At 55.4% G+C, this 25,383-nt stretch overlaps 1 protein-coding gene across 4 annotated transcripts in view; it reads right to left on the bottom strand.

Annotated features, from left to right (window-relative positions):
- The window catches only part of ARHGAP39 (Rho GTPase activating protein 39), a 66,320-nt gene that overhangs the window by 19,749 nt on the left and 21,188 nt on the right, over window positions 1-25,383 (bottom strand). For 3 of the 4 annotated variants that reach the window (XM_047785509.1, XM_047785511.1, XM_047785512.1), the window contains exons 2-4: window positions 12,818-12,979; window positions 8,918-9,352; window positions 7,500-7,583 (exon numbers count right to left, since the gene is read on the bottom strand). In XM_047785509.1, coding sequence (XP_047641465.1) covers window positions 7,500-7,583; window positions 8,918-9,352; window positions 12,818-12,933 — 635 coding nt within the window. In that variant the 5' untranslated portion in view covers window positions 12,934-12,979. Of the gene's footprint in view, window positions 1-7,499; window positions 7,584-8,917; window positions 9,353-12,817; window positions 12,980-22,827; window positions 23,031-25,383 lie in introns of those variants that run through there. The other variant, XM_047785510.1, reaches the window with a different exon arrangement.

Below are 25,383 nucleotides of genomic sequence, written 5' to 3'. Positions count from 1 at the left end.
GAGTTCTCAGTTTTTGTCACTATATTTTCAGTTCAAGAATATCTATGTAATTCTTTCAGAGCACTTTTAGGTTTATAGCAAAACTGAGCAGACAGCACCCAGATTCCCCGTGTCCCCCCCGCCCTACGCACGCACGGCACCCTCACTGAGCAGCATCTCGGAGAGGTGGTAATTGGTTGCAACGGACAGACCTACGCTGACACATTATTATTATTGTTATTATTATTATTATTATTAATCTTTTTAGGGCTGCACTGTGGCATTTGGAAATTCCCAGGCTAGACCTCCAATCGGAGCTGTGGCTGCTGGCCTACGCCACAGCCACAGCCACAGCCACACCAGATTCGAGCCTCGTCTGCGACCTACGCTGCAGCTCAGAGCAATGCGGGACCCTTAACCAGCGGAGCGAGGCCAGGGATAAACTGGCCTCCTCACGAATAACAGTCAGGTTTGTTACTGCTGAGCCATGACAGGAACTCCAAAGTGTTTAATTTTAGTGAGGCCCAATTTATCAATCACTTCTTTCATGAACTGTGTCCCTGGTGTTCTACCCAAGACATCCTTGCCAATCCCCAGGTCACCTGGGTCTTCTCTCGTCACCGTCTAGAGGTCAGCTCTGTGTCTTACATCGACAACAGTGGTGCCTCTTGAGTTAATTCCCGTGAAAGGTGTGAGGTCTGTGTCCAGACTCATTTTCTTGCAGGTGGACGTCCAGCTGTCCAGCACCGTCTGTGGAAACGACCATCTTCGCCCCACTGCCCCCTGGGGGAGTCCAGGCGACTGGAGAGGGTCTACCGGTTGTACCTCCAGACTACTCCATCAATGTGCTAATTCTTCCGCCAACACCACACTGTCCTGATTACAGCCAGTCTTGAAGTTGGGCAGCTTTATTCCTCCAGTTTTGTTCTCCTTGAATATCCTGCTGGCTGTTTTGGGTTTTTGGCCTCTCCACACAAATTTTAGAGACGCTTTGTCAATACCCACAAAATAACTTGCTGGGATTTTGACTGAGATTTCATTGAATCCAATGATGAAGTTGGGAAGAACTGGAATCTTCCTCCATTTATTTAGTTTTTCTTTGATATCACTCATCAGAATTTCATAGTTTTTCTCATACATTTTGCACATATTTTATTAGGTTTATACCTAAGTATGTCATTTCAGGGGTTACTAATGTAAATGATTTTGTTTTTAATTTCAAATTTCACTTGTTCATTGCTACTATATAGGCAAGCAATTGACTTTTATATATTTAGCTTATATCCTGCAGCCTTGGTATAACCACTTAGTTCTTGAAATCTGTCAATTTCTAAAGAATTCTACATGCACACAGAGAGTTTTATTTTTTCCTTCCCAGTCTGTATACCTTTTATTTCTTTTTTTTTTTTTTTTGGTCTTTTTGCTATTTCTTGGGCCGCTCCCGCAGCATATGGAGATTCCCAGGCTAGGGGTACAATCGGAGCTGTAGCCACCGGCCTACGCCAGAGCCACAGCAACGCGCGATCCGAGCCGCGTCTGCAACCTACACCACAGCTCACGGCAACGCCAGATCGTTAACCCACTGAGCAAGGGCAGGGATCGAACCCGCAACCTCATGGTTCCTAGTCGGATTCGTTAACCACTGCGCCACGACAGGAACTCCTACCTTTTATTTCTTTTTCTTGTGTTACAACATGATGTTGAAAAGCAGAGATCAGAAGGCAAACCCCTACCTTGCTCCTGGTCTTAGTAGGAAAGCTTTGAGCTCCTCACTGCAGTAGACGGTAGCTGTAATTTTTATTTTATTTTTTTTTTGCTTTTTAGGTCCACACCCACGGTATATGAAGGTTCTCCGGCTAGGGGTTGAATCAAAGCTGTAGCTGCCGGTCTACACCGAGCCACATCTGCAACCTACGCCACAGCTCACGGCGATGCCAGATCCTTAACCCACTGAGCAAGGCCAGGGATTGAACCTGCAACCTCATGATTACTAGTTGGATTTGTTTCTGCTGCACCATGACGGGAACTCCACTGTAAATTTTTTGTAGGTATTCTTTATCAAGTTGAGGAAGTTCCTCTTTAGTCCTAGTTTACTGAGAGGTTTTGTGTGTGTGTGGTTTCGTTGGTCTGTTTTTTAATCACAAATGGGTGTTGGATTTTGCCAAGCGCTTCTTCTGCGGCTGTTGATACGATCATGGATTGTTCTTTGGCTGGTTGATGTAACGGATTAAAGTGATTCTCAAATGCTGAGCCAGCTGACACACCTGGGATAAATCCTGCTTCGTCATGGTGTATAATTATTTCCATCCGTTGTTGATTTGATTTGCTAATGTTTGGGGGGGGGGTTTTCAACCTGTTCATGGGAGAGTCTGCATTCCTTGCAGTGGGCTTTTCTGGTTTTGATATCAGGTAGTTCCAGCCTCACAGAATGAGTTAGGACGTTTTCTCTTGACTTCTGTCCTCTGAGAGAGACTGCAAAGAGCTGGGATAACTTCGCCCATAAATGTCTGGTGGAACGCACCACTGAACCCGCCGGGGACTGGTCTGTCTGCTGTGAGAGATGAAGACGATGGCGACAGCGTGGCCTCACCTGAAGCACGTGAAAGTTCCTGGGCCAGGGACTGAACCTGCGCCACAGCAATGACCCTGCCCCCTGCAGTGACAATGCCGGATACTGAACCCACTGTGCCACAAAGGAACTCATGGAAAATGATTAATTATTGATTCAACTTCTTTAATAGACACAGACTTTTTCGGATTGTCTATTCCTTCTTATGGGACTTTTGGCAGATTTTGTCTTTCAAGAAATTGGCTTATTTCACCTAAGTTATCAAATTTGTATCCACAGAACTACAAATTTTCTTTTAAATGTCCAAGGAATCCGTAGTGATATTTCCTCTTTCATTTCTTTTTTTTTTGTCTTTTTTTTGTGATTTTTTTGGGGCCGCTCCCATGGCATATAGAGGTTCCCAGGCTAGGGGTCGAATCGGAGCTGTAGCCACTGGCCTTCGCCAGAGCCACAGCAACTTGGGATCAGAGCCGAGTCTGCACCCACACCACAGCTCATGGCAATGCTGGATCCTTAACCCACAGAGCAAGGCCAAGGATCGAAACTGCAACCTCATGGTTCCTAGTTGGATTCATTAACCACTGCGCCACGACAGGAACTCCTCCTCTTTCATTTTTGATATTGGTAATTTGTGCCTTTTCTTTTTTTCTTAGACTACCTAGATTCTTATTAGTTTTATTCATCGTTTCAAAGAAACAGCCTTTTATTTCACTGATTTTCTTGTATTGATTTCCATTTTCTTTTTTGTTGTTGTTGCTGTTGCTATTTCTTGGGCTGCTCCCGCAGCATATGGAGGTTCCCAGGCTAGGGGTTGAATCGGAGCTGGAGCCACCGGCCTACGCCAGAGCCACAGCAACTCGGGATCCGAGCCGCGTCTGCAACCTACACCACAGCTCACGGCAACACCGGATCGTTAACCCACTGAGCAAGGGCAGGGATCGAACCCGCAACCTCATGGTTCCTAGTCGGATTCGTTAACCACTGCGCCACGACGGGAACTCCTGATTTCCATTTTCAATTGCATTGATTTCTGCTAATTGTTATATGCATCTTTTCTTTTGCTTACTTTGGACTTAACTTGCCTGTCTTTTCCTAGTTTCCAAGAATGGAAACTCAAGACGACCGATTTTAGATCTTTCTTCTTTTCTAATACGTACATTCACTGATGTAAATTTCCCTCTAAGGACTGCATTTACAGCAGGCCACAAATCGACATGGTGTGTTTTTGCTTTTATTTACTTCAAAATATTTTAAATTTTGAGTTTGTTTTCTCGGTCTTCTTAGGGCCGCACCTGCGGCATATGGTGGTTCCCAGGCTAGGGCTCTAATGGGAGCTGTAGGCGCTGGCCTACACCACAGTCGCAGCAACGCGGGATCCCAGCCGCATCTGTGACCCACATCACAGCTCACGGCAACGCCAGATCCTTAACCCACTGAGCAAGGCCAGGGATGGAACCTGCATCCTCATGGATCCTATCTGGGTTCGTTGACTGCTGAGCCACGTCGGGAATTCCCCAGAAGTTTGTTTTTTAACCTACAAGTATTCGGAGGTTTTCCAGCTATCTTTCTAGTTTAATTCCACTGCGGTCTGAGAGCAGATGTTGTATTCTTTCTTTTCTTTTAAATTTGTTAAGCTGTGTTTTTATGGCCTAGAATGTGATCTTAGTGAAATTATTTGATTTTGTAAAAATTGCCACTTAATGTCTTATATAGACAGATCATATTTATAAAAGTCAGTGTCTGCTAACTCCAAAACACGGCTCTCCCGTGGGTCTGTTTCTGTTGTCTGTGTTTAACCAGCTCTGGCAATTTTAGACTGAAAGTCTGGTGATGCAACTGAATCACAACTGTAGATACCACCTGAAGCTCTGCGTTTCCTTCTGTTTCTGGCAGGCAGGAGGCTGAGGCCGCTCACCTGGATCACATCCGCGACCCAGCTGACTGGAAGCAGGGCCTGCGTTCCGAGCACTGGCCTCCTCACGGCTCCCCCATTCCTTTTCGTAACCCTGCAGTCCAGGCAGAAACACGCGACGCCACCGAGGTCCCCTCCGTGGCTTCTGAGTGCTGACGTCCGGCCCCCTGGCCCTGAGGCAGAGTCACCCGTGCAGGGCTGCACTAACTGCCACGCCTCGGCCCCTCGACGCCTGCGTGACAACTTGGTCTGTCTTGTTCTTGTTGTCTCAGCGAAGTCACTCCACCAGCACAGAAGCAGAGAGCCCCAGCTTCTTGAGAAACCAGCCGTGTAGCCCGGTCCCTCTGCCGCTGTCTTCTGACTGAGACTGGGCCTCTCTGGGTGAGGCCATGAATCCCAACTAGCGGGGGTGAGGCAGGATTAGAGACCCCGGGTCAGCGGCGGGAGGTCAGGGCGGGACTGAGAGGCCCTGAGGTGGCTGGAGGCAGCCGGCTCCAACTCGCAGGACCAGACCCTGCTGGCTGACGACAACCACCCCGAGGAGAAGTCGGACCGCAGCAGGGCTCCTGGTTGTCGGAGGCCACTCCTGGGGGGGTCCTCCTGCGGGCATGGCAGACAGACCCTGAGGACCAGCTTTGGAGCTGAATTCCGCCCACGGCCCCCTGGCCGTGGGCCTGGGAGCACCTCCCATCTCTGTCCCAGAATCCCCATCAGTCCTTCTGAGGACGAAACACGACGGGTGTAGCAAAGTCCTCGGCTCAGAACCGGCACACTCGGCAAGTGGGAACCACTATTCCGCACGACTTTCCACCACTCAGCAGACGCGGCCCAGGACCAAGGACCACCCTCCACGGGGCTGCGCTGGAAAGAACACGCCCGCCTGGTGAGGGCTACGGGGCTGCGGCCCAGGAGGCCCCTTGCCGGCTGGTGAGTCGGGGGCAGACAGCACCGCGCGGTGGGCTGAGGCTGGTGGAGCGTGTGCGGCAGAGTCAAGCGCTCACGTCTACTCCAGGGCCTGCAAGTGCTTCCACTGCGCCAGGGCAGAGGGAGGCTGTCCAGGTAGAAGGCGCCAGGCAGACGGCACCCCTGGGCTGGGGTGGGCCAGGGCTGCAGCTCACCCCCTGGGCAGCGTCTCTGCGGCGCCTCTTGTTTGATCCTTAAGACCGGACTAGAGTCCCGGGCTCCTCGTCTTACGCAGGAATGATCTCCCGGCGGCCCAGAGATGGCCCTTGGTCCTGGAGAGCAGACGCCGGGCAGCCAAGCGGCCCAGCTTGGTGGCTGCCTAACGAGTCTTCTGGTCTGACGAGGCAAACTCAGCGCACCCTCTCGGCCTCATCCGCCCACTCCTGGTTCAGGCCACTTCCCCGTTCCGCCCACAGGCTGGGCCTTCTGCAAGCCAGGGCTCTGCATTCCCGTCTGACCCCCCGCCCCGCACTTCTTTCAGGAGCCCTCCGCGCACACTCGCATCCAGCTTCCAGGCCCTGTTGTCTGTTTCTAGTCCAGAGTCTACCCCTAGCCCGTCCAGCCCCAGACTGCCTGCTCTTTATGGCTCCCCAAACCTAGGAAGCTTGTCCTTCTCTCGTGCCCCCTAAACCCCTGTCACCCCTGCTAGGGTGGAGGAAACAAGGCAGAGAGACACCCCCTGCCCCATGCACCTGCTGAGAGGACGCTGCTGGGAGGCAGGCACAGAACCCAGCAGTGGGCTGGGCAGGGCAGGGGTGGGGCGAGCGAGGGCGGGCAGCAGGCGGTGCAGTACAGGGTAGGCAGGAGGTGGTGCAGGGGGCGGAGCACGGGCGGGGCAGAGAGCTGAGCTCGGCTGGGCATTCCACCCAGGAGGCGTGGAGATGCCGCACAGAACCAAAGCCGGAGAAGGTCCTGCTCTGCCACCACCTCCTCAGGGAAGCCCTGCTCTGGGTGTGGCCGCCCCGACCAGTGAGAGGCAAGCCTCTGCCACGGACGCGTGGGCGCAGCTCACCAGCAACAAGAAGAAACCAAGAGAACGTGGAGCCATGCAGCCCTCCGACCCTCAGGCCCACTGACTGTGCCTCGACACCCCGCTCACGGCCGGCTCCCCCACAGCTTGGTGGGGGGCACGGGCCTTGCTTCCTCCTTGCAGACCCTGTCTGTCCATAAACAGCCTTCCTGTCCTCCCCACTCCATCTGGGTGAGGGCGTTTCTCTCACGTCCAGCCCTGGTGGCACCGTGGATGGCAGGGCCAGGGCAGCGTTGGGTCACCCAAGACCAGGAGGCACGTGCATCCCACGGGCAGCGATGTGCCGCCTGCAAGAGCATGTCGCAGTGCTCTCAAGGTGCCACATCTGGGGACCTGCCCTGACCTGGAGCTGCTGTGAGGGCTGGCCCAGCCAGCCGCCCACACCTCTCCCAGCAAGAACACAGAAGCACGTGAGGCCAGGAACGACGCCGCGGTCTCGTGGCCACACCACGGGACCCGGCGGCTCAGGCTCCCTCCACTTCGCCAAGTCGCTCCTCCCTCCCAAGCTCCATCTTCAAACCGAGCAAACTGCCAAAGGTCCCTCACATCTGCAGATCCCGCCCCAACACACAGGGGCAGTTGGTACTGTTGTTGGTCTGTTCCGGGGGCACCCTGCCGGGCCCACCCTGCCAGGCTCCCATCAGCTGCAGGAGGTGGTGCCTGCTCCAGCCTGGGAACGTGAGCTGACCAAGGGACGGACCCTGCCCAGCTTGAAGGCTGCTGTGCCCGAGGTCCTGAGGGTGGGCTCCAGAAGCCCCAACATGCTGCAAGGCCAAGCCAGGGCCGAGGAGCCAGCCCACTCCCTTCCCTGCAGCTGCCACCATTCTCCCCGACACCACGCGGGAAGCCCCCCAGTGCAGGCTCCAGAGCTCCCAGGGAGACCACATGCTGAGGAACCCCACGACAAGGTTCTCCCAGGAGCAGTCCCTGCTGTGCAAGTCTGGGGCCACTGGTCTGAGCCAGACTCTCCTCCAGCTCACCTGAGAGCTGCAAGAACACCCCCCTGCGGTCAGGAGACGGGCCCAGGCCCGAGGCAGGGGCTCTACCTGCAGTGGAGGAGGTGGCCGTCTGCACTGTAGTCCCGGTAAACCTCGTAGTCCTTCTCCGGAAGCACACCCGCTGCCGAGGGACTGAAACGCAAGCAGACGGAAAGGAGACCTGGACACTGGCGCGACCATTTAAACCTGCTGTGACCGAGGCCACGTGCCTTTGGGTCACTTCTTAGCGTGTGGATGCCGCCCACAAACCCGCCCCCTCCACCTCCTCCCGCAGTGCCCAGCGCAGGGCCCTGGTGGAGGGGACCGGAGGCCACTGCCTCCACAGGGACAGCCCCACGGGGGCTCTGTGAGAAGAGGGGGCAGGTAAGGACACCAGCTGCCCATCCTGGATTTTAGGGTCCAGCGTGGCTGTGGCTGTGGGGAGGCCGGCAGCTGCAGCTCCGATCCAACCCCTAGCCCAGGAACCTCCATGTGCCGTTAGAAAGAAAAAAACACGTCATTAGTTGTCAACCAGAAAAACTAAAATGATCAACTAAAACTATCAGAAATATTAAGAGGCCAACAACGGAGTGTTCACTTCTCCAGTGTCAGCAGCAACAGCAGCAACAGAAATAACTTTCCCAGGCACGGGGGTCAGAGCGAGGAAAACCATCAGTTTTACTGAGGCACACGAAGCAAACTGTGTGACAGGGAAATACATGCCTTTGGGTGGGGAGAGGCAATAATTATAAAGACATAACTTCTCTCTAAATTGCTTAATAAATTTCATGTAATTCTAAGAACATGTCCAATCGGAAGGGCTGAATGTAGAACTGAGGGTGTTTATTTTATTTTATTTTTATTTTTTGTGTTTTTTAGAGCCACACCTGCAGCATAAGGAAGTTCCCAGACTAGGGGTGAAATCGGAGCTGCAGTCGCCGGCTGCGCCACAGCCACAGCTGCACTGGACTTGGACCTTTGCTTGCTGGTGGCTGGAACAGTGTGTGCCAGGCACAGGCAGTGGGGCATGGGCCCTCAGGATGCAGCCTTGGGGAACAAGTCCTCGGGGTACCGGCTCCAGGACACGGGGCACCCAGGGTACAAGCCGGGTACACGCAGGCAGGGCCTGGGCTGCAGTCGGCTTTGCCACCGAAAGCAGGAAGTGGGCACAGGAGAGCCGGGATGGACATCCGGATGTGTGGCAGGCCAGCAGGAAGTGGTGGCCACTGGATTCAGCAGGCACATCCTGGGCTCTGAGGGCAGGCCGCTCTGCCCGGGGAAGACACTGGCCTCTAGCGCAGGTCCTTCGCAGGGCTGCCTCTGGGGTGCCGATCCCCCCTGGCACTTCCCACAGCACACAGGGCCAAGCACATTCACATGCAGCCAGAAACCCCACAAGCCCTGCCAGTGCGTGGGGCCACGACAGCAGAGCAGCCCCCAATGGCCAGGCCGGAGCCCTTCCCACCGCCCCCAGGGCCCAGCCTCACCTGCTGCTCTCCTCCTTCACAGCCCCCAGCGCAGCCTGCCGGCCGGCCCTACCCAAGGGCTCCTGCACCCTGTCGCCAGCCTCCAGCTCGGGCTCCAGAGAGGAGCTGGTGCTGCCGTCGCGGCTGACGCTGCTGCCCCTCCCCGGGCTGTTCTCGGCCGAGGCTCGGGGGGACTCGGTGTTCTGCTTCAGGGTCTGCAGCTTGGCCAGGGGGATGATGTCGCAGTCCTGCGGCCGGTGCCACACGGTGCGCTGGGTGGTGGCGTTGTAGTAGTAGAAGCGGGACGTGTTGGGGTCGAAGAGCTCCCACCACTGGTTCTCGCTGGTGCGCTTGATGCGCACGCCGGCCGGCGGGTCCCACACGCACTCGCCCGTGACCAGGTTGGCGTACATGCGCTCGCGCGTGCGCGGCTCAATGATCTCCACCCACTCCAGCCTGCGGGACGGCAAGCGCGGTGCTCCAGCTGGCGCCCCATCGCCCTGAGCCCACCCGGGGCCCCATCCCAGGGCCACCTGCCTGGCAGGCCACCGCCCTGCGGCCCCGGCTGGCAGGCTGGCGGGCTGGCGGGCTGGCGACGGGCTCATCCAGCACCAGGTTCCCTCCCACAGCCGTCAGCCCCGAAAGCAAGAAATCTCGTCGCGTCCAAAATAAAACCGGACGAACCTCAGTTGGACCCACACCCGGTTTTCTAAATGCTTGCTAAGGCGCAGCCCCTCGAGAGGCTGGTGGCTTGCGCCTGGCCCCTCTCTGCTGGTCCCACAGTAGGGGGGCCCTGGGGTTCGGCTCCCTGTCCTCAGAGGGCCTGGACCTCGGGCACTGCCCACACTCCTCCCAGCCAGCCTCCAGGTCCTGCCAGGGCACTCTGGCTGCTCTTAGCTGCGGTCACTGCAGGCCACCACCACGCGTCCTTCTGCTGCAGGAGGTTGCCACCATTGCCACACTGCCCTGGTCAGAACAGGCTTCGGTCCCAGCAGAGCCGGCTCCTTCCAGAAGCCCTGCCAAGGGCCCCCCACCCAAGGGCAGGACTTCCATTAAGGTAAGGCTTTTTGTCTTTGTCTTTTTAGGGCCGCACCCATGGCACATGGAGGTTCCCAGGCTAGACAGAGCTGTAGCTGCTGGCCCACGCCAGAGCCGCCAGAGCCACAGCAACGCGGGATCAGAGCCGTGTCTGCAACCTACACACCTACACCACAGCTCACGGCAACGCCGAATGCTTAACCCACTGACGGAGGCCAGGGATCGAACCCGCATCCTCATGGGTGCCAGTAGGGAACTCCTAGGTAAGGCTTTTTTAAAGAAAGATTACTTGGAAAACAACGTCCACGAAAGCTATTCGGAACAAGGCAGTTTTCACGCTGATGTGTTTGATGTCGAGGTGTGTTCCAGCTGACAACTGGCCTATTTTTATTCTGCTTCCACACAAGACTGAGCGCCACAGACTGCCCTGCAGCGCATGTGCCGTGTCCGTGCTCCCCGACTCTGTGCTGGGCCTGGGCCTCACCCGCACTGGGATGGTCAGGAGTCTCCAGGACGAGGAGCATTAACTGCGGGGCTCTGAGAGGTGGGAGGCACCCTGCTCCCCGCCCCACGCTGCAGAGCCCTGGTTGCCCGGGAGGAGCATAGGGGGCCTCGGCAGAGGGCTGAGCGGGCAGTGCTGACAACCTTCTCTGAGGACCGTGTCCCTGTCCTTGGAGAGGGGACGTGTTCAGGAGGGAGAAGGCACATCCCACAAGGCGATGAGCTCCATCACTCAGCGCGTGTGCACACGCCTAAACATACAGCGCATGCACACGCACGCACACAGGAATGCACATCCATGCCCACACACAACACGACCACTCAATATACATACGTCACACCCGGCCACACAACACACACATACACCACATATACATACAACACACATGCACACGTGCATGCACAATCCAGTCACACATGCACACACGCGTGCATGCACACAAACACAATACCTACACACGCACCATATGCATACAATTCACTATACACACATGCACACACATATACCCATATGGACAGGTACACAAACGCACATGCATACACGCATACAATACACACATACACACACACACCCCTGGCCCTGCCCCTCAGCAGCCCTGCAGGCTCTGAGGCCTCCTCCTGGAAGCTGTGAGGACTGCAGGGCCAGCTGAGCCAAGTCAGGCCAGGCCTAGCCGGCAGAGGTGCCGCGGGGAGGGCAGGAGACAGGGGAGGAGGGGCAAAGTGGAAGTGCCCTGAGGCTCCTGGGCTGAAGACGGGGCCAGCCTGTGGGCCTGACAGATGTCTGCACAGCCTCCACCGAGGCACAGGGAGGTGCTCCCTGTACCATGAGCGCAGGTGCCCTGCGGGCGCAGGACCAGGCCTGGAGCTGCAGGCCTCGCTCCTGTCACACAACCCATCACCCTCGGCTGACCGGTGCAGACAAGGCCAGAGGCTTCGGGAAGGCCAGCGACCTGGGGGTCCAGAGGCACCTGGGGTCCCCACCTCACTCCTCCCCAGTCACCTGCGCTCCACTCCAGCAAGGGGACTGGGCTCGAGCAGAACGAGGGCAGACACTGCCCAAGGAACGGCTGTTCCATGATTAGCTCAGAAGCACTGGGCCGCACGGACACAGCTCCAGGGAAGCAATACCGGGCAGCATTTTTGCTTAAAATTCAAAAGAATTTAATGGCTATAATTGTCTCTGAATAAAGAACATCTGGAGTCCCTGTCGCGGCTCAGCAGTAACAAACCCGACTAGCATCCATGAGGACACGGGTTCCATCCCTGGCCTCGCTCCGTGGGTTAAGGATCCGGTGTTGCCGTGAGCTGTGGTGTAGGTTGCAGACGCAGCTCGGATCTGGTGTTGCTGTGGCTATGGTGAAGGCCGGCGGCTACAGCTCCAATTCGACCCCTAGCCTGGGAACCGCCATATGCCTGCGGATGTGGCCCTAAAAAACAAAACAAAACAAAAAGAGCACCATCTGTTCCCTTTTTGGGATCCCACGTTTTCAGAAGAATGTTCTGGGCGTCCTCTACAGCACTGAACCAGGACTCCCTGGGGACACCAAGCCTGCAGAGAGCCGGGAGCAAGGCAGGGACTGCGCAGACCCCGTGCGGACGGGAGAACATGCCTCATCCTGGTGACGGTGTGTCCACACCCAGCACCAGGTCAGCGGGGCTGCACAGAGCAAGGCTGCCCTGCACTGTGACCAGGCGCGTGGCCACGGAACGGTGCTGAAACTGCCCCAGGGGCCTTGCTGCCAGTAGGCGTGTCGGGACCTGTGGGTGACGAACTGGCCCTGGGGTGCCCACCCCCCTGGAGCCAAGCTTGGGCAAGATTCACTGGGCCACAGCGTCGAACACGAAGTGGGAAGGAAAGAACGACCCGTGTGGGGAAGAGATAGGACTCACTATGATGAGTTTCCTGGGCGTGACGCAGGCGTCGGCGTGGCACCAGAGCCCTGTGGCCCCTCCCACGTGTGCTGGCCATGCTGCCAACTGTCTGCCTCTTGCCCCCAAGTCTGGGCAGCACTTACTTGCAGAAAATGAGCTGTTGGAATACTTATTTCCTGGAAGACCCCAATGAGTGCTGTCTACCAGGTGACAGGGTGAGACCTGGTGCTCCATGCACGGTCTGGGTTCTTGCAACGGGTGCAATTATTCCCAAATAAAGCTATAAATTAGAAAACTTAAAATGATCCCCTGTGGCCGCCTGCCTGCCAGAGTGGGCAGAGGGAGCCGGCCCAGCCATGGGCGGGCGGGGTGTCCAGCCAGGCAGCCAAACCCACCTGCCCAAGGTGGAGCCCACCTGCTCCAGGACATCCATGGCAGGAGGTGAGGCACAAAGAGCCTCAAAGAGGAAAAGACCCTCTGATCCATCCACCCGCACAGCGCCCGCCTTACCTTGTGCTCGACCCTGAACCCCGAGACTCCTGCAAGCTGCCATGGTGTCTCTCGCATTCGTAGTCCTGCGTCTGGGACATTGCAGCCTTGTCCTGGGGACCCAGGTGGACGGACATCAGTGGGTTTGGACACCCCTCCAGCGTCAGTGGGGAAGGTACCGCCCTGCAACAGAGCAGGAGCCTTTATTACACCTTCGGGTTTGGGGCTCCAGGAACCACCAGTCCAGTCTCACAGCCCAGGCCTGAGGCAGTTTCTAAGCTCCCCGTGCCCCACCCTGACCCCCCAGCTGGGAACCAGCCCTTGCCCAACCCCGGGAGGGCAATCAGACCCCGGTGCCTGCTGGCCCCTGAGTGAGCTGCCTGCCTCTCCAAGAGCAGTGTCCTTCCTGCTAAACAGGGACACCGCCCACCTGGTGTCCCCAAGCTAGAAGCACACCCTCAACTGCACAAAGGCGATCGAGGCACACAGAGGGCCACTTGATTTAGGACAGAGGGGGCTGTTCAAAAATGGTGCTGGGCTGACACGATACACACAGGAGAAAACAAACTGCACCCCTACCTCACCCGATACAGTAAATTCGATTCCAGATAAGCTGTAGGTCTAAATGTTAAAAGCAAAACAATAAGACTTCTTACAAAAAAAGAGAGAAGAAAACCTTTGTAGTCTCAGAGCAATCAGACGTAAAACCCCACTAACCCCGAAACACTAACAAATTGGACTACAATATTAAGAACCCTTGTTTTTATTTATTTACTTTTATGGCTGTACTGGGGGCATATGGAAGTTCCCGGGCCAGGGACTGAATCTGAGCCATGGCTGCAACCTATGCCACAGCTGCTTTAACCCACTGCACCAGGCTGGGATCAAACCTGCGCCTCTGCAGTGACCCAAGCTGCTGCTCTTAACCCACTGCACCACGGTGGGAACTCCCAGAACGCTTGTTTATAAGTTTTTGCCATTATAACCAAACAGACAAATCCAGAGTGGGAGAGATTTACTATATAGTTGGTGTATGTACAATACATTACGTGTGTGGTGTGTGTATATCTGATCTGACCAAGGACTTTTTCCAAAACGTATAAAAAGTTCCTAGAGATAAGTAAGAAAAACAGATAATCCAACAGAAAAAAGAAAAAAAGACTTGAAAGCAGGATTTCCCATCGTGGCTCAGTGGTAACAAACCCGGCTGGTACCCACGAGGACCTGGTTCGATCCCTGGCTTCGATCAGCGGGTTAAGGATCCCGAGTTGCCGTGAGCTGTGGTGTGGGTGGCAGACACGGCTGGGAGCCTCTGCTGCTGTGGCTGTGGCTGTGGCTGTGGCCAGCAGCTGCAGCTCTGATTCAACCCCTAGCCTAGGAACCTCCATATGTCACAGGTGCAGCCCTAAAAAGACAAAAAAAAAAAAAGAGTTGAAAGCCATCTAAATGGCTAATAAACACAGAGAAGTGTGCTCAGCCTCATCAGTCGTCAGGGAACGCTAAGAGGAGGCATTCTGGACTCCGGAGACACCCACCAGAGTGGCTAAAATGGAAGAGAGAACCTATCCTGTGCTGGCAGGGACACGAGGCCCCAGGGATGAGAGGACTGGCAGGCCCACCATGACCACACTGGCGGCATGTCCTTGCTGCTCACGCACCACCACCCTGCATCCAAGGCTGCCACCCCTGGTGAGGGAGGCCAGCAGAGGTGCCCAGCGAGGAACCACCAAATGTCCAGTCCAAGTGCACGCAGGGGCCATCCCCACCAGTGGGGCGAGGCCCTGGGGTGAGAGGCAGAAGCCTGACCCGCCACAGCCACACAGCACCATCCCTGATGTGACGCTGCCGTGGGCACCACGGGCCTCTGCTGACAAGTCAGGAGCAAGGCCAGGTAGGTCTGGGGACAGCGTGGCCTCCACACCCGTGTGGGTTTACAGCTCTCCGAGCCTCAGGCCCTCTCGTGCACGTGCTTCTGGAAAACGTCCGGAGAAAGGAAGCGCAGCACGCGGGGCACTGGACTCCTGGCTCCCTGTCCCCATCGCAGCAGGTGTCAGGACCAGCCCGCCCCAGAGGCCCGCACACAGATCCTCACGGCTCCTGCGGGGAGATCAAAGAGTGAAGGGTGGGAGGTGGGGGCACAGGCAGCCAGGGGCGGAGGGGAAGAGGCTCTGCTGGCCAGTCACACACTTTCTTGAGGGCCCAGGACTGGGGTGCCCCAGGTCCCCCCTGCCCCCACTCAGATCTCCAGCCGGAGAAGGCCTTCTCCTTTCTGCCACTTGAATGTCCACAAAACTACAAGCTGCAATGCCTCAGACTACCAGGAATGCCATTAACAAAAATGAAACGTGTATTTCTAATTCCCTGTCTAAAACAAGTCGCCTTCATGTATGGCTTCAACATTTTTTTAAAAAAAAAGTACAGCAGCAGTGTGAGTGAAACTCTGAAAAACTAGAAGGCACTTACTTCCCTGGCCTGAGAGCAACTCAGATGAACCCCCCCACCCCTTCGCCTCCCCCCCCAGCTGGTCTAGAGCAGCAAAGCCACCACCTCCCCTGCGCCTGGCCCGCCTCTGGCAGGGTCGATGCTGGCACATCTTCTCCAGAAGTGCCTGGGTCTGAAATCACGGGGTGTCAGGCCTCCAACTTCGCTCTTCATTTCGTAAAGCTGCTTTAATTATTCCAGGTCCCGAATCTCAGACCTGGCTGCTCAGGCTCCACGACTAGCCTGCTGGGGTTTTGCGTGCAGCTGCGCCGGAGCCACGCACCGAGGAGAGCAAACCCCTGTCCCGACAATCCTGGGCCCCCCTCCTGTGAACACGGTGCTTCTCTCCATTACACACCTGGCTTCTCTCAGCAACATTTTGTGGGCTTTAGTGTAGATATCTTCACTCAAATCTCCCTGTATTTCTTATTTTGGGTGCTGAGAAAACATAATTTCCACTTCTCTGTTACTGGTACAGAACCATATAATCTGTTTTTGCGTACTGGTCTTGTACCTACAACTTTGCTAAACTCACTTCTTAGTTCTAACTGCTCCCTACCTTTCAAAAATTTCATCAGAATTTTTACTCAGAAATGGTGAACACACACAGACTAGTCTGTACTTGACTCTTCTTGTGATATTGTCTGGTTTTGGCATCAGGGTATTACTGGCAAAATGAAAGGATTTGAGAAGTATGCTCTCCTCTCAATTTTCTGGAAATTTGTGAAGAAGTGCTATTATTTCTTCTTCAAATGTTTGGTTGAATACACCAGTGAAGCCGTCTGGGCATGTGGTTTTGTGGGTTCTTTTGTGGGAGAGGTTTTAAATTATGAAATGAATTTAATAGAGAGATACAGAGTTAATCAGTTTTTTTCCGTTAAAAGTTTACTACAGTTGATTCACAATGTTCTGTCCATTTCTGCTGTACAGCAAAGTGACCCAGTTACACACATACATTCATTCCTCTTCTCACATTATCCTCCAGCATGTTCCGTCACAAGTGCTGGGACACAGTTCCCTGCGCTGCACAGCGGGTCTCACTGCCTGTCCACCCCCAGCCAAGAGCCGATCTCTGCTGACCCTACCCTCCCAGCCCATCCCACTCCCTCCCCTTCCCCTTGGCAACCGCCAGTCTGTTCTCCATGTCCATGATTTTGTTTCTGTTCTGTTGAAGTTCTTCCTGACTGAGCTTTAATGGTTTTTCTCTTTCGAGGAATTTGTCCATTTCATATAAGTTGTCAAATTTATTGCCATAAAGGTGTTATGATGTTAGTCATAGTTTTCATTTACTATCCCCATTTCCTTTTTTTTTTTTTCTTGCTGCACCTGCTGCATGTGGAAGTTTCCAGGCCAGGGATCAAACCTAAGCCACCGCAGTGACAATGGAAGATCTTTAACCTGCTGCACCAGAAAGGAACACCTCCTTTCCTATCCTTTTAAGAGCAATAGAATCTGTAAGGATGCTGTCTCTTTTGTTAGGGATACTGGCAATTTATGTCTTCTCACTGTTTAATCTGTTTGGTCAGCAGTTCGTCAATTTTTGGAGCAGCCAAAAAAAAAAAAATTATATCTTATGCTTTCCTTTTATTTTAGCCTTTGTGTCTCTTGATATTTAAAGTGGGTTTATTGGATAAGCCAGTATAAGGCTACATAATTGCTTTTATTTATTTATTTATTTATTTATTTATGTCTTTTTAGGGCCGCACCCGAGGCATATGGAGGTTCCCAGACTAGGGGTCAAATCTGAGCTGTAGCCGCCAGCCTGTGCCAGAGCCACAGCAACATGGGATCCCAGCCGCGTCTGCGACCTACACCACAGCTCATAGCAACACGGGATCCTTAACCCACTGAGCGAGGCCAGGGATCCAACCCGCAACCTCGTGGTTCCTAGTCAGATTTGTTAACCACTGCGCCATGTCGGGAACTCCATAATTGCCTTTTTATGCAATCTGACAATTTCTGCCTTTTAAGTGGGCGCTGAAACCATCTATATTTGTGACTGTTGACACGGCGAGGCTGGCATCTACCATCTCGTCTCTTGGTTTTGACTCCTACCTGTTCTGTGCTCCCCCGTTTCCTCTTTCTCTGCCTTCTTTTGAATTAAGTATTTTGTGTGACCCTGTCTCATCTGCACGGTTGTCTTAGCTATAATTCATTGTTTGCTATCTGAGTAGCTGATTTGGGTGTGGAGTGTCCACATTTACCACACTCTGAAATCATGGTACGATCGTGCAGGTATATGAGTTTGCAGTTTCTACTGGCCTTTGTGCAGTCTGCATCATGTATTTCATTCTACGTGTTACAACCCCCAACTGTACCACAGTGTTATCATTTTTAATTAATTATCTTTTTAAGGAAAGTATATATTTAGTCTGGTAGGCACTGTTTCTAGGAATCTTCATCATAGATCAGTTTCTATCTGGTTTCATTTTCCTGCAGCCTGAAGGGTTTCCTATAGCATTTCTTGCTGTGAGGGTCTTTCAGATTTTGTATGTTTGAAGTATCTTTATTTCACCTTCATTTCAGGGGTTTTTGCTTTGGTGTTGGCTCCTGAGCTGACAGTGTTCATTCAGCACTCATGCAGGTCCATCCTCCGCATCGTTTCCAAAATCTGCCATTGTCCATGTCTTTTTTTTCTGTTTTAAGACCTTGCTTTCTTTCCATCACCACGTCTCTACTTAATGTCCCCAATATTTCCTCTAGCTTTTGAACATGTGCAATGTAATCATAATTGCTTTAATGACTTTGTCTGCATAATCTAACATCTGTGTCAGTGTTCCATCAGTTTCTACTGACCTTCCACTGCATTATAGGTTGTATCTTCCTGTTTCTTTCCATGTCTGAGAATTCCGATTGGATGCCAGACATTGTGAAGTCTACCCTTTAGGAAGCTGTATATTCTCTGATTCCTAGAAACATTCTCGAGCTTTGTTTGCAGACAGTTACCTGGAACCAGTGTGAACCTTTTGGATCTTGCTTGCCTTTGTTCTGGGGACTAGCTGCTCCCCCGACCCAGTGCTCTGTGAACTCTGAAGGGTTTCGGTCTGCCCGATGAGGCACTCTTCACAGTGCTGTGAGAACGCCAAGTGCTCTTCCCTCTAACCCTTCTGCGTGATTCCTTCCCAGGCCCCCAATGGTTTCCTCACACCCATTCGCTCATCGGCACTCTGATGGAACTAAGGGAGACCCTTGCACGTCCCTGAGTTCTGTCCACAGCTCTCTGCTGCTCTTCCCTGCAAACTTGAGGCCCTCAGTTACCCTGGAGTCTAAGCCCCAGCTCTGGAAGGGAGGCGTTCTGCCAGGCTCTGCATCCTTACAGCATCTGGACACTCCCCCGGAGCAGGGTACTGTGGAGATCGGCGGGCTTGTCCTCTACGAGTCCCGCCCCCAAAGGATCGCCGCACTTTGTTGCCTCTCACCCAGAGTTTAGAAAACCAGAGTTTCCTAATAACTGCCCAGTTCTTATTCGTTTCAAGTGGGAGGGCTAATCTGGTCCCTCTGACTCCACCTTGTGTGTAGGTGGAAGTTCAAGTGCTTTTGTGTAGTCTTGTATAGTTACACGCATACCATTATAAGCGTGATACCAACCTGTGGCCCCACCGAGGGTGAGGGTAAGCTCCCTGAGGGCTGAGAGGATGGATGTTTGCTTTGTTAACCCTACATCCTGGACACACAGTGGCCAACCAAACGTACGCCGAAGGCACACACCCCTTAATCACACATGCCGGTGCAATTAGGGACTAAAGGTTTGCTCTGCTACAGACTATATACTCCAAGTGCTAAGACAGTCTGGAAAGGGCCAAACTGTATCGACAGCGAAAAGCTCACAGCTGCCAGGGATTCGGGGAAGGGAGGAGGCTGAATGGGGGGGCACAGGGGATCTTCCAGGGGGGCGAAAGTGTTCTGATACCGCCGTGGAGCTACACGACAATAGCATGTCTCAGAACTTGGAGAACTTTACAGCAAAAAGAATAAGGCTTAATGTACACAAATTAAAATAATTTAGGAGGTCGAAGATTCTCAGGATGGGATGCGGCAAATGACAAAATAACAGTATCACAAATGAGTGAAACTCTCTCACTGGCAGGGATGGGTGACAAGCTGCTGACCCAAGGAACTCTGGGAAGAGCACCGGTGCCACTGTGCTCCGGCTGCCGTGAGCAGGGGCTCCCGACACCCCTGTGTGTGCACTGGGAGGGAACACTGACGAGGCCGGCAGGTGGTGGGGCCAGGCCTCTTGCTGCTGGGGTGGAAGGTTACAAATTAGCGAGGGGAGGAGCCTGGAATGGCCCATTAGGCAATGGGTTTGAGGGGGAGACTCAGGAGGGCCTCACACCTCGTGTAATACAGACACAGGTCCCACATCTAGAGATGGTCATACGCTTGTGTATGTGCAGATGTCAACACACACAAATACACTTCCTTTCTCCACCAGCCGAGAGGGCCTAGAAGCAACAGCTAGAGCAACTCACTCACTCAACGCCATTCTCTAAGAATCGGGACCAAGAATCCTTGGAGAGATGGCCAGAATGACTGGGCAGGAAACAACAGACAAGATGAGCCTGGAGGATTTTGGAGTAAGAACGTGAGGAGGAGCTAAAACAAAACAAAACCCCACAATGGAGGGGTCTGTCAAAGGGGCGATGGTGCCAGATAAGAGCTCCCAATGACCAAATGGAACATTTGGAGGGAAAAAAGTCATGCTGGATTATAAACCAAAGCACAAAATACTTTATAAGGTACTAATATAAATCACTAAGCAAAGTGGGGAGAAGAGACAAGTTCCCCTGCAGAAGGCCAGTCTCTGCAATCACGTGGCCTCGAGGAGGGAAGCTGACCCTCTGCGCAGCTGCAGACGCCTCAGCAGGGTTGGCCGCCTGGTCCTCTCCCATCCCACTGCCAGTCCACGGCCCTCCCTCCAGAGCAGGACTCGGTTCCAGCACGAGTCCTGGACTGCACTGCTCATCTCACACCAGATGCTTTCCGAACGTGACTCTCAGTGTGCAGACCACCCCTCTGCTCTCGGGTCTCACACTCTCTCTAGTTGCAGCCTCTCCTCCAGCTGGCAGGACCCCCAACACAACCAGAAGTTTCTTCCTTCTGGTTCCAGCAAGAGAGTCTCCTGGTCGCTGAGCGGTCACTGGGGCCCCAGTCTCGGTCAGTGCTGCGAGGAGGGCAGGGGCAAGGGGCTCCGTGGGCATGCAGGGGCCCTCCTGCAAAAGCTCCTTTAGGCTGCCTGTCGGCCCAGGAGAGCTGAGGCCTCACAATAAGGGTGGTGGCTCCAGGCACCGCCTCAGACCGGCATTTCTCCTCTCTTCCTCCCCTTCTCCCTCTGAAGAGTCCAGATCTTGTGGAAACGCAGCTGGAACACGGGAACCTTCCTCCTTCAGCTCATTTCACACCAGACACCCTCTCACATCTGGGTTCTCCCAAGGCCCACCCAATCCACAGACCCAACTTTGCGAGTAAATCTCATCAATGGTATCCCTAAAAATCCTCTTTGTTGAGTGAAAACTCAGCCCTGCTTGAGGCTCTGGCTCTCGATTCTCTTTCCTATCTGGCCAACACCCTCCTCTGTCTTAGACTCACTGTAGGTTCAATCCTGTTCCCTATTTTTCAATCTTTGGGTCCATTTCAGTGAGTTTCAGGGAGGGAAGTAGAATAAATAAGTCTTCACTTGCCATCATTTCCAGAGGCCTACGCTGCATCCTCAATGCTGTTTTTAATAAGTTTTCCAAGCTCTGAACAATGAGCCTGTCTCAGTTTCATGTTCTGAAAGGCTGGCTCTGAGCTGGAGGCACAATGCCCCATTCTCCACGCTCGGCAGGCAGGACAGGGTGGCATTTCCGTGTCCGCGCCTCCTGCAGCAGCTGTTCTCACCGACCCCTCCTCCAACAGACGGGCCACGTCGTTACGATTAAAATTGTGACCCAACCTGTCGGCAAATCATGGAATCAACCGTGGGTCAGAACCAGAGCCCCAGCCCTCTCTGGGGCTGGATATAAGACCCCGCGGGCCCAGAAAGAAGACTGTTGTCTGCAGCCACGGGGGCGCAACGTAAATCACATCTCAGAGGGCAGGGCTGCCCTTTGGGTTTGCGGAAAGCTTCCACTGTGGGGACTCCTGCGTGGCCGCAAGGGCACATGATGGGCCATAAGGACACAGACCCACGGGCCACACCACCCTGCTCCGCTCACTGGTGGTGTGTGCCCCCCCCCCGCCCCTCCCCCCGGCTCCCTGACCAGCAAACCATGCCAGGGGTCCTGCGGGACCCTTGGGAGAGAACGAAACCTCTATCCCACGTTCACAAGTGGGGAACCAGGAGGCAGAAGCTGGCCTGTGACTGGGAATAGCCCAACACCGTGTTCTGGCTTGTTTCCCAAACCCTCCAGGGACAGGGCACCCCAGCTCTGTGAGACTCCCGTCCTGCACGGCTATGAGGATGCCAGCACCAACACTGTCCCCTGAGGGCCCACAGGAGCCCCCAGCCTCCAGGTGGTGGCAGACACCCCCCCCCAATGCTTCAGCCCAAGAGAAGGTGGGGCTCCATCGGGGGCGGGGCAGTGACCTAGGGCTGCAGGACAGAGACGGGGTCTCGACAAAGGAAGGAGGCTCAGGGCGCTTCAAGACACTTTGGGTTTTCCTTATTCCTTAAATCTTGCTGTGATTATTTAAAAACACACTAAATGAAATTAGCACAACACTGTAATCCACTATACTTTAATACAATTTTTAAAAATCCGCAGAAAATGCGAAGAATGCTTTCTGCTCGGACTCCTCTCCAGCGCCTAGACCTCTGCTCAGTGAATCAGCAGGTGCTCAAGGGAATGGAACTGGCGGACTGAACAGAAGCCCCTCTGAATGAAGTGGTGCTGAGGCAGGGTCAGGCAGAGGAAGGCATGGCACGGGGGGGTCTTCTCACTGCCTCTGCCCTCAGCCCTCAGCCCGGGGAGGCTGTGCAGAGCCCAGGAGGCTGGGCTCCCTCGGCGCTGCTGCCTGGACGTACAGACACGGGCAGTGAGAGGCAGCCCCGCCAGAGCCACCTGAGGCCTGCTCCTGCCCAGTGCTGGCTCTGCAGGAGCACATCTCCCCGCCAGCCCTTTCCCTGCCCCTCGCTTCTGCTCAGGGACCCAGGGGCCTTTCCAGTGTGTCCACGTGGATGGCTGGCCTGTTTCCTTGAGGAATCCAACCGGAGGCTGGGCCAGGCAACCCCGCTCTGCTTAGGTACCCGCCTGTCCTGGCCGCACTCCCCAAAGGGCTCCACACGGGCTGTGCGCTTGAAGGTTCGCGACCCTGACCGTCGCTGCAAGTGGCGCCCCCGCGACCCCCCAGCACCGGGGCTCCAGCCCCTCTGCTCACAGAGACGGGGGGCGGCCAGGGCAGGTGGGAGCGCTGGGGACAGAGCACCCGTGCTGCCTGGGCCACCTCCCCGTGCCAGCCCTTGGGCTCCGCTTGCCTCCTCAGCCCCAGACTCTTCCTTCCCTGGTCCTGCGGCCTTGCTCCGGAAGAGCTCCTGGTGCCACAAACAGACACGCATGCGAAAAACTCACAAAACCTTCACCGGATGTGACAGCCGCTGCTCTGGGCCCAGTGTCCTCAGGCCCACCTCCCTGCGGACCTCACCAGGCGCTTGCTCCGCTGTCCTTTCGTCCCCAGAAGGCAGGTCCTGCCCAGTCCTCAACCCACAGGCAAGCAGAGTAGCCCAGGCCTGCCCTGTGCTGCGGCTGAAGCTGCAGGGGGACAGCTGGACAGCGGGCTGGCAGGGGCCACGCCTAGAGCAGGAGAGGGGGCCCCGCCACCCTCCAGGCACCCACCCCCCCGCGGTCCCCCCCACCCGCGGCTGCTCGCTCCTCCCAGCCCCGTCCACCCTGCGGGAAAGTTCCAGTCATAAGTGGGCAAGAAGGCTCTTGATTCCAACTTCCTACGCCTCCTGGAACAGAAGACGCTCTGTGCCGCTGCCCAGCGGGTTCTGTTTGGAGCGGTATGAGCCCCAAAGGCCGCAATCTGCTCTTGGTGCCCAGCAGCACTCCTCACACCCAAGGGTGGGGGTCCAGGGGACGCCCGCTACCCGCCGGGCTGGCAGGCCTGCCTGTGAGCAGCCTGCATGGAGAGGCCGGCGCCGGGGGACAGCCTGAGACCTGAGGGTCAGGGATGGCCTGCTGCTCTCCACTCCCCCGGGGGGTGCACACTGCAAGGGCAGGGCAGGGGCACAGCAGTGACAGGCCCACGGCCACTAGTGGTGCCCTCGGCGGGCGGGGGGGCCCCGGGACACTGAATGGCACCCTCCATCCGCGGCTTCGTTCAGGCAGAAGATGCTGAAGGCTGGCGCCACCTCCGGGAGGCTGCCCTGCCCCTGCCCTCGGCCCCACCTCCGGCCGGGCGCAACCTCCCACGGCCCGCCTGCCCTGGTCTCTCAGGAGGCCTGTGCCCAAGAACAAAAGCTCACCACCTCCCCGAGATCCCAGTGCCCACAAGGCTGAAAGGCCAGCAGATCTATCTCGAAGGCGAAGCTGACGAGTCCCCAGGAGCTGACAAACCCACACAGCTCAACGGGCCCCTCGAAGAGGCAGCCCCGCCGGGAGGTGGAGCATTTCTCAGGCGGCCAAGCAGGGTCTGCAGCCATGGGGTGGGACCGCGAACCCAGAGGCTCTGAGCAGCGGGGCGTCCCCAGGTCCCCCGGTCGTGTCGCAGAAACAGGAGTGAAAGGCAGTGGTTTTGGCCAGAGAAGCAAGAGCAGCACTTCGCTCCACAGGCCCCGGAGCAGGAGGGCTCTGGCTGGAGCAGGTGACCCTGCAGGGCAGACCACGACGGGCCAGCGTCGCCCGTCGTTCTCAGGCCCAGAGGCGAGCAGATGTGCCTGCGGACTCCCGCTGCGCCTGACGGCATGTCCCTCGAACACGGGCGACAGAAGACCAAGCGGAAACGTTTCATCCCCGCGACAGCGAGGAGGACAGGAAAGCATCGGGAAACACGGGCCTGAGCCCTGCACACCCCAGATGACGCTGGCAGTCGTGGCGCTGGGCCCATGAGGCCGCACGAGGCCCAGCGCGGGCGCCACGGAGGCCCTTCTGCCAGGAAGGCGGATGGGGGGGCGCTGCCCCTGCCTAGAGAGAGGTAGGTTCCAAACAGCTCCTCCCTGGGAGGTTCCAGAAAACATCTGACGAACATGAGGAATGTTTCATCAACTCAGACCGTCTGAGCTCCTCTCTGTCAAGTTCCAGTCACAGAAGGGACAGTGACTTCCTGGTAGGACCAAGCCCAGCGGGCAGCTGGGAGAACTGAGGGCAGCCTGACAGGGAACAGCAGCCTGGGAGAGGAACAGGCCCCCCTCTGACACAGGAGACTGGCTCCAGAACCTACTAGAAGACTTTTGGAGAACACTGCCCTTCTGTCACAATAATCAACGAGACAGCTTCGACCAACCGTCTTAAGAGAACGCACAGCACCCTCATGATAGTTTTAAGCTACTGAAAAATTTTAAATCCACTGAGGAGATGAGAAGAAAGTTCAGAACCTCCACGGGCAGACGCTAAGTAAATCTGGGAAGAGAGACGCCAAGGAGCCCCCGCACCTGGAGGCCTGGCCGTGGCTGACCTGGGGCATCTGTGCAGTGTGGAAGGAGCAGGAGAGCCCCAGGCCCAGGTGGCGACCCACTTGAAGATGCTCCCAAGGCTGAGGCCCCCAAGGCAGCAGGTAAAGCAGCTCCACCAGAAAACGTGACTGTCTCCCACCCCCCGCGAGGCAGCAGGTGCTACAGGCCGGAGCCGAGGGGTCAGCCTGCAGCTGGATGGAAGTAATGAGAAGGAGCCTCCAGGACTTCCCGTCGTGGCACAGTGGTGAACGAATCCGACTAGGAACCATGAGGTTGCGGGTTCGATCCCTGCCCTTGCTCAGTGGGTTGACGATCCGGCGTGGCCGTGAGCTGTGGTGTAGGTCGCAGACGCGGCTCGGATCCCGCGTTGCTGTGGCTCTGGCGTAGGCTGGCGGCTACAGCTCCGATTAGACCCCTAGCCTGGGAACCTCCATATGCTGCAGGAGCGGCCCAAGAAATGGCAAGAAGACAAAAAAATAAAATAAAATAAAATAAAATAATATTTAAAAAAAAA

The sequence above is a fragment of the Phacochoerus africanus genome, chromosome 6 (assembly GCF_016906955.1).
Source record: "Phacochoerus africanus isolate WHEZ1 chromosome 6, ROS_Pafr_v1, whole genome shotgun sequence".
NCBI lineage: Eukaryota > Metazoa > Chordata > Mammalia > Artiodactyla > Suidae > Phacochoerus > Phacochoerus africanus.
The sequence above is the reverse complement of the archived record's forward strand: the minus strand, read 5'-3'. Positions and strand labels throughout refer to the sequence as shown.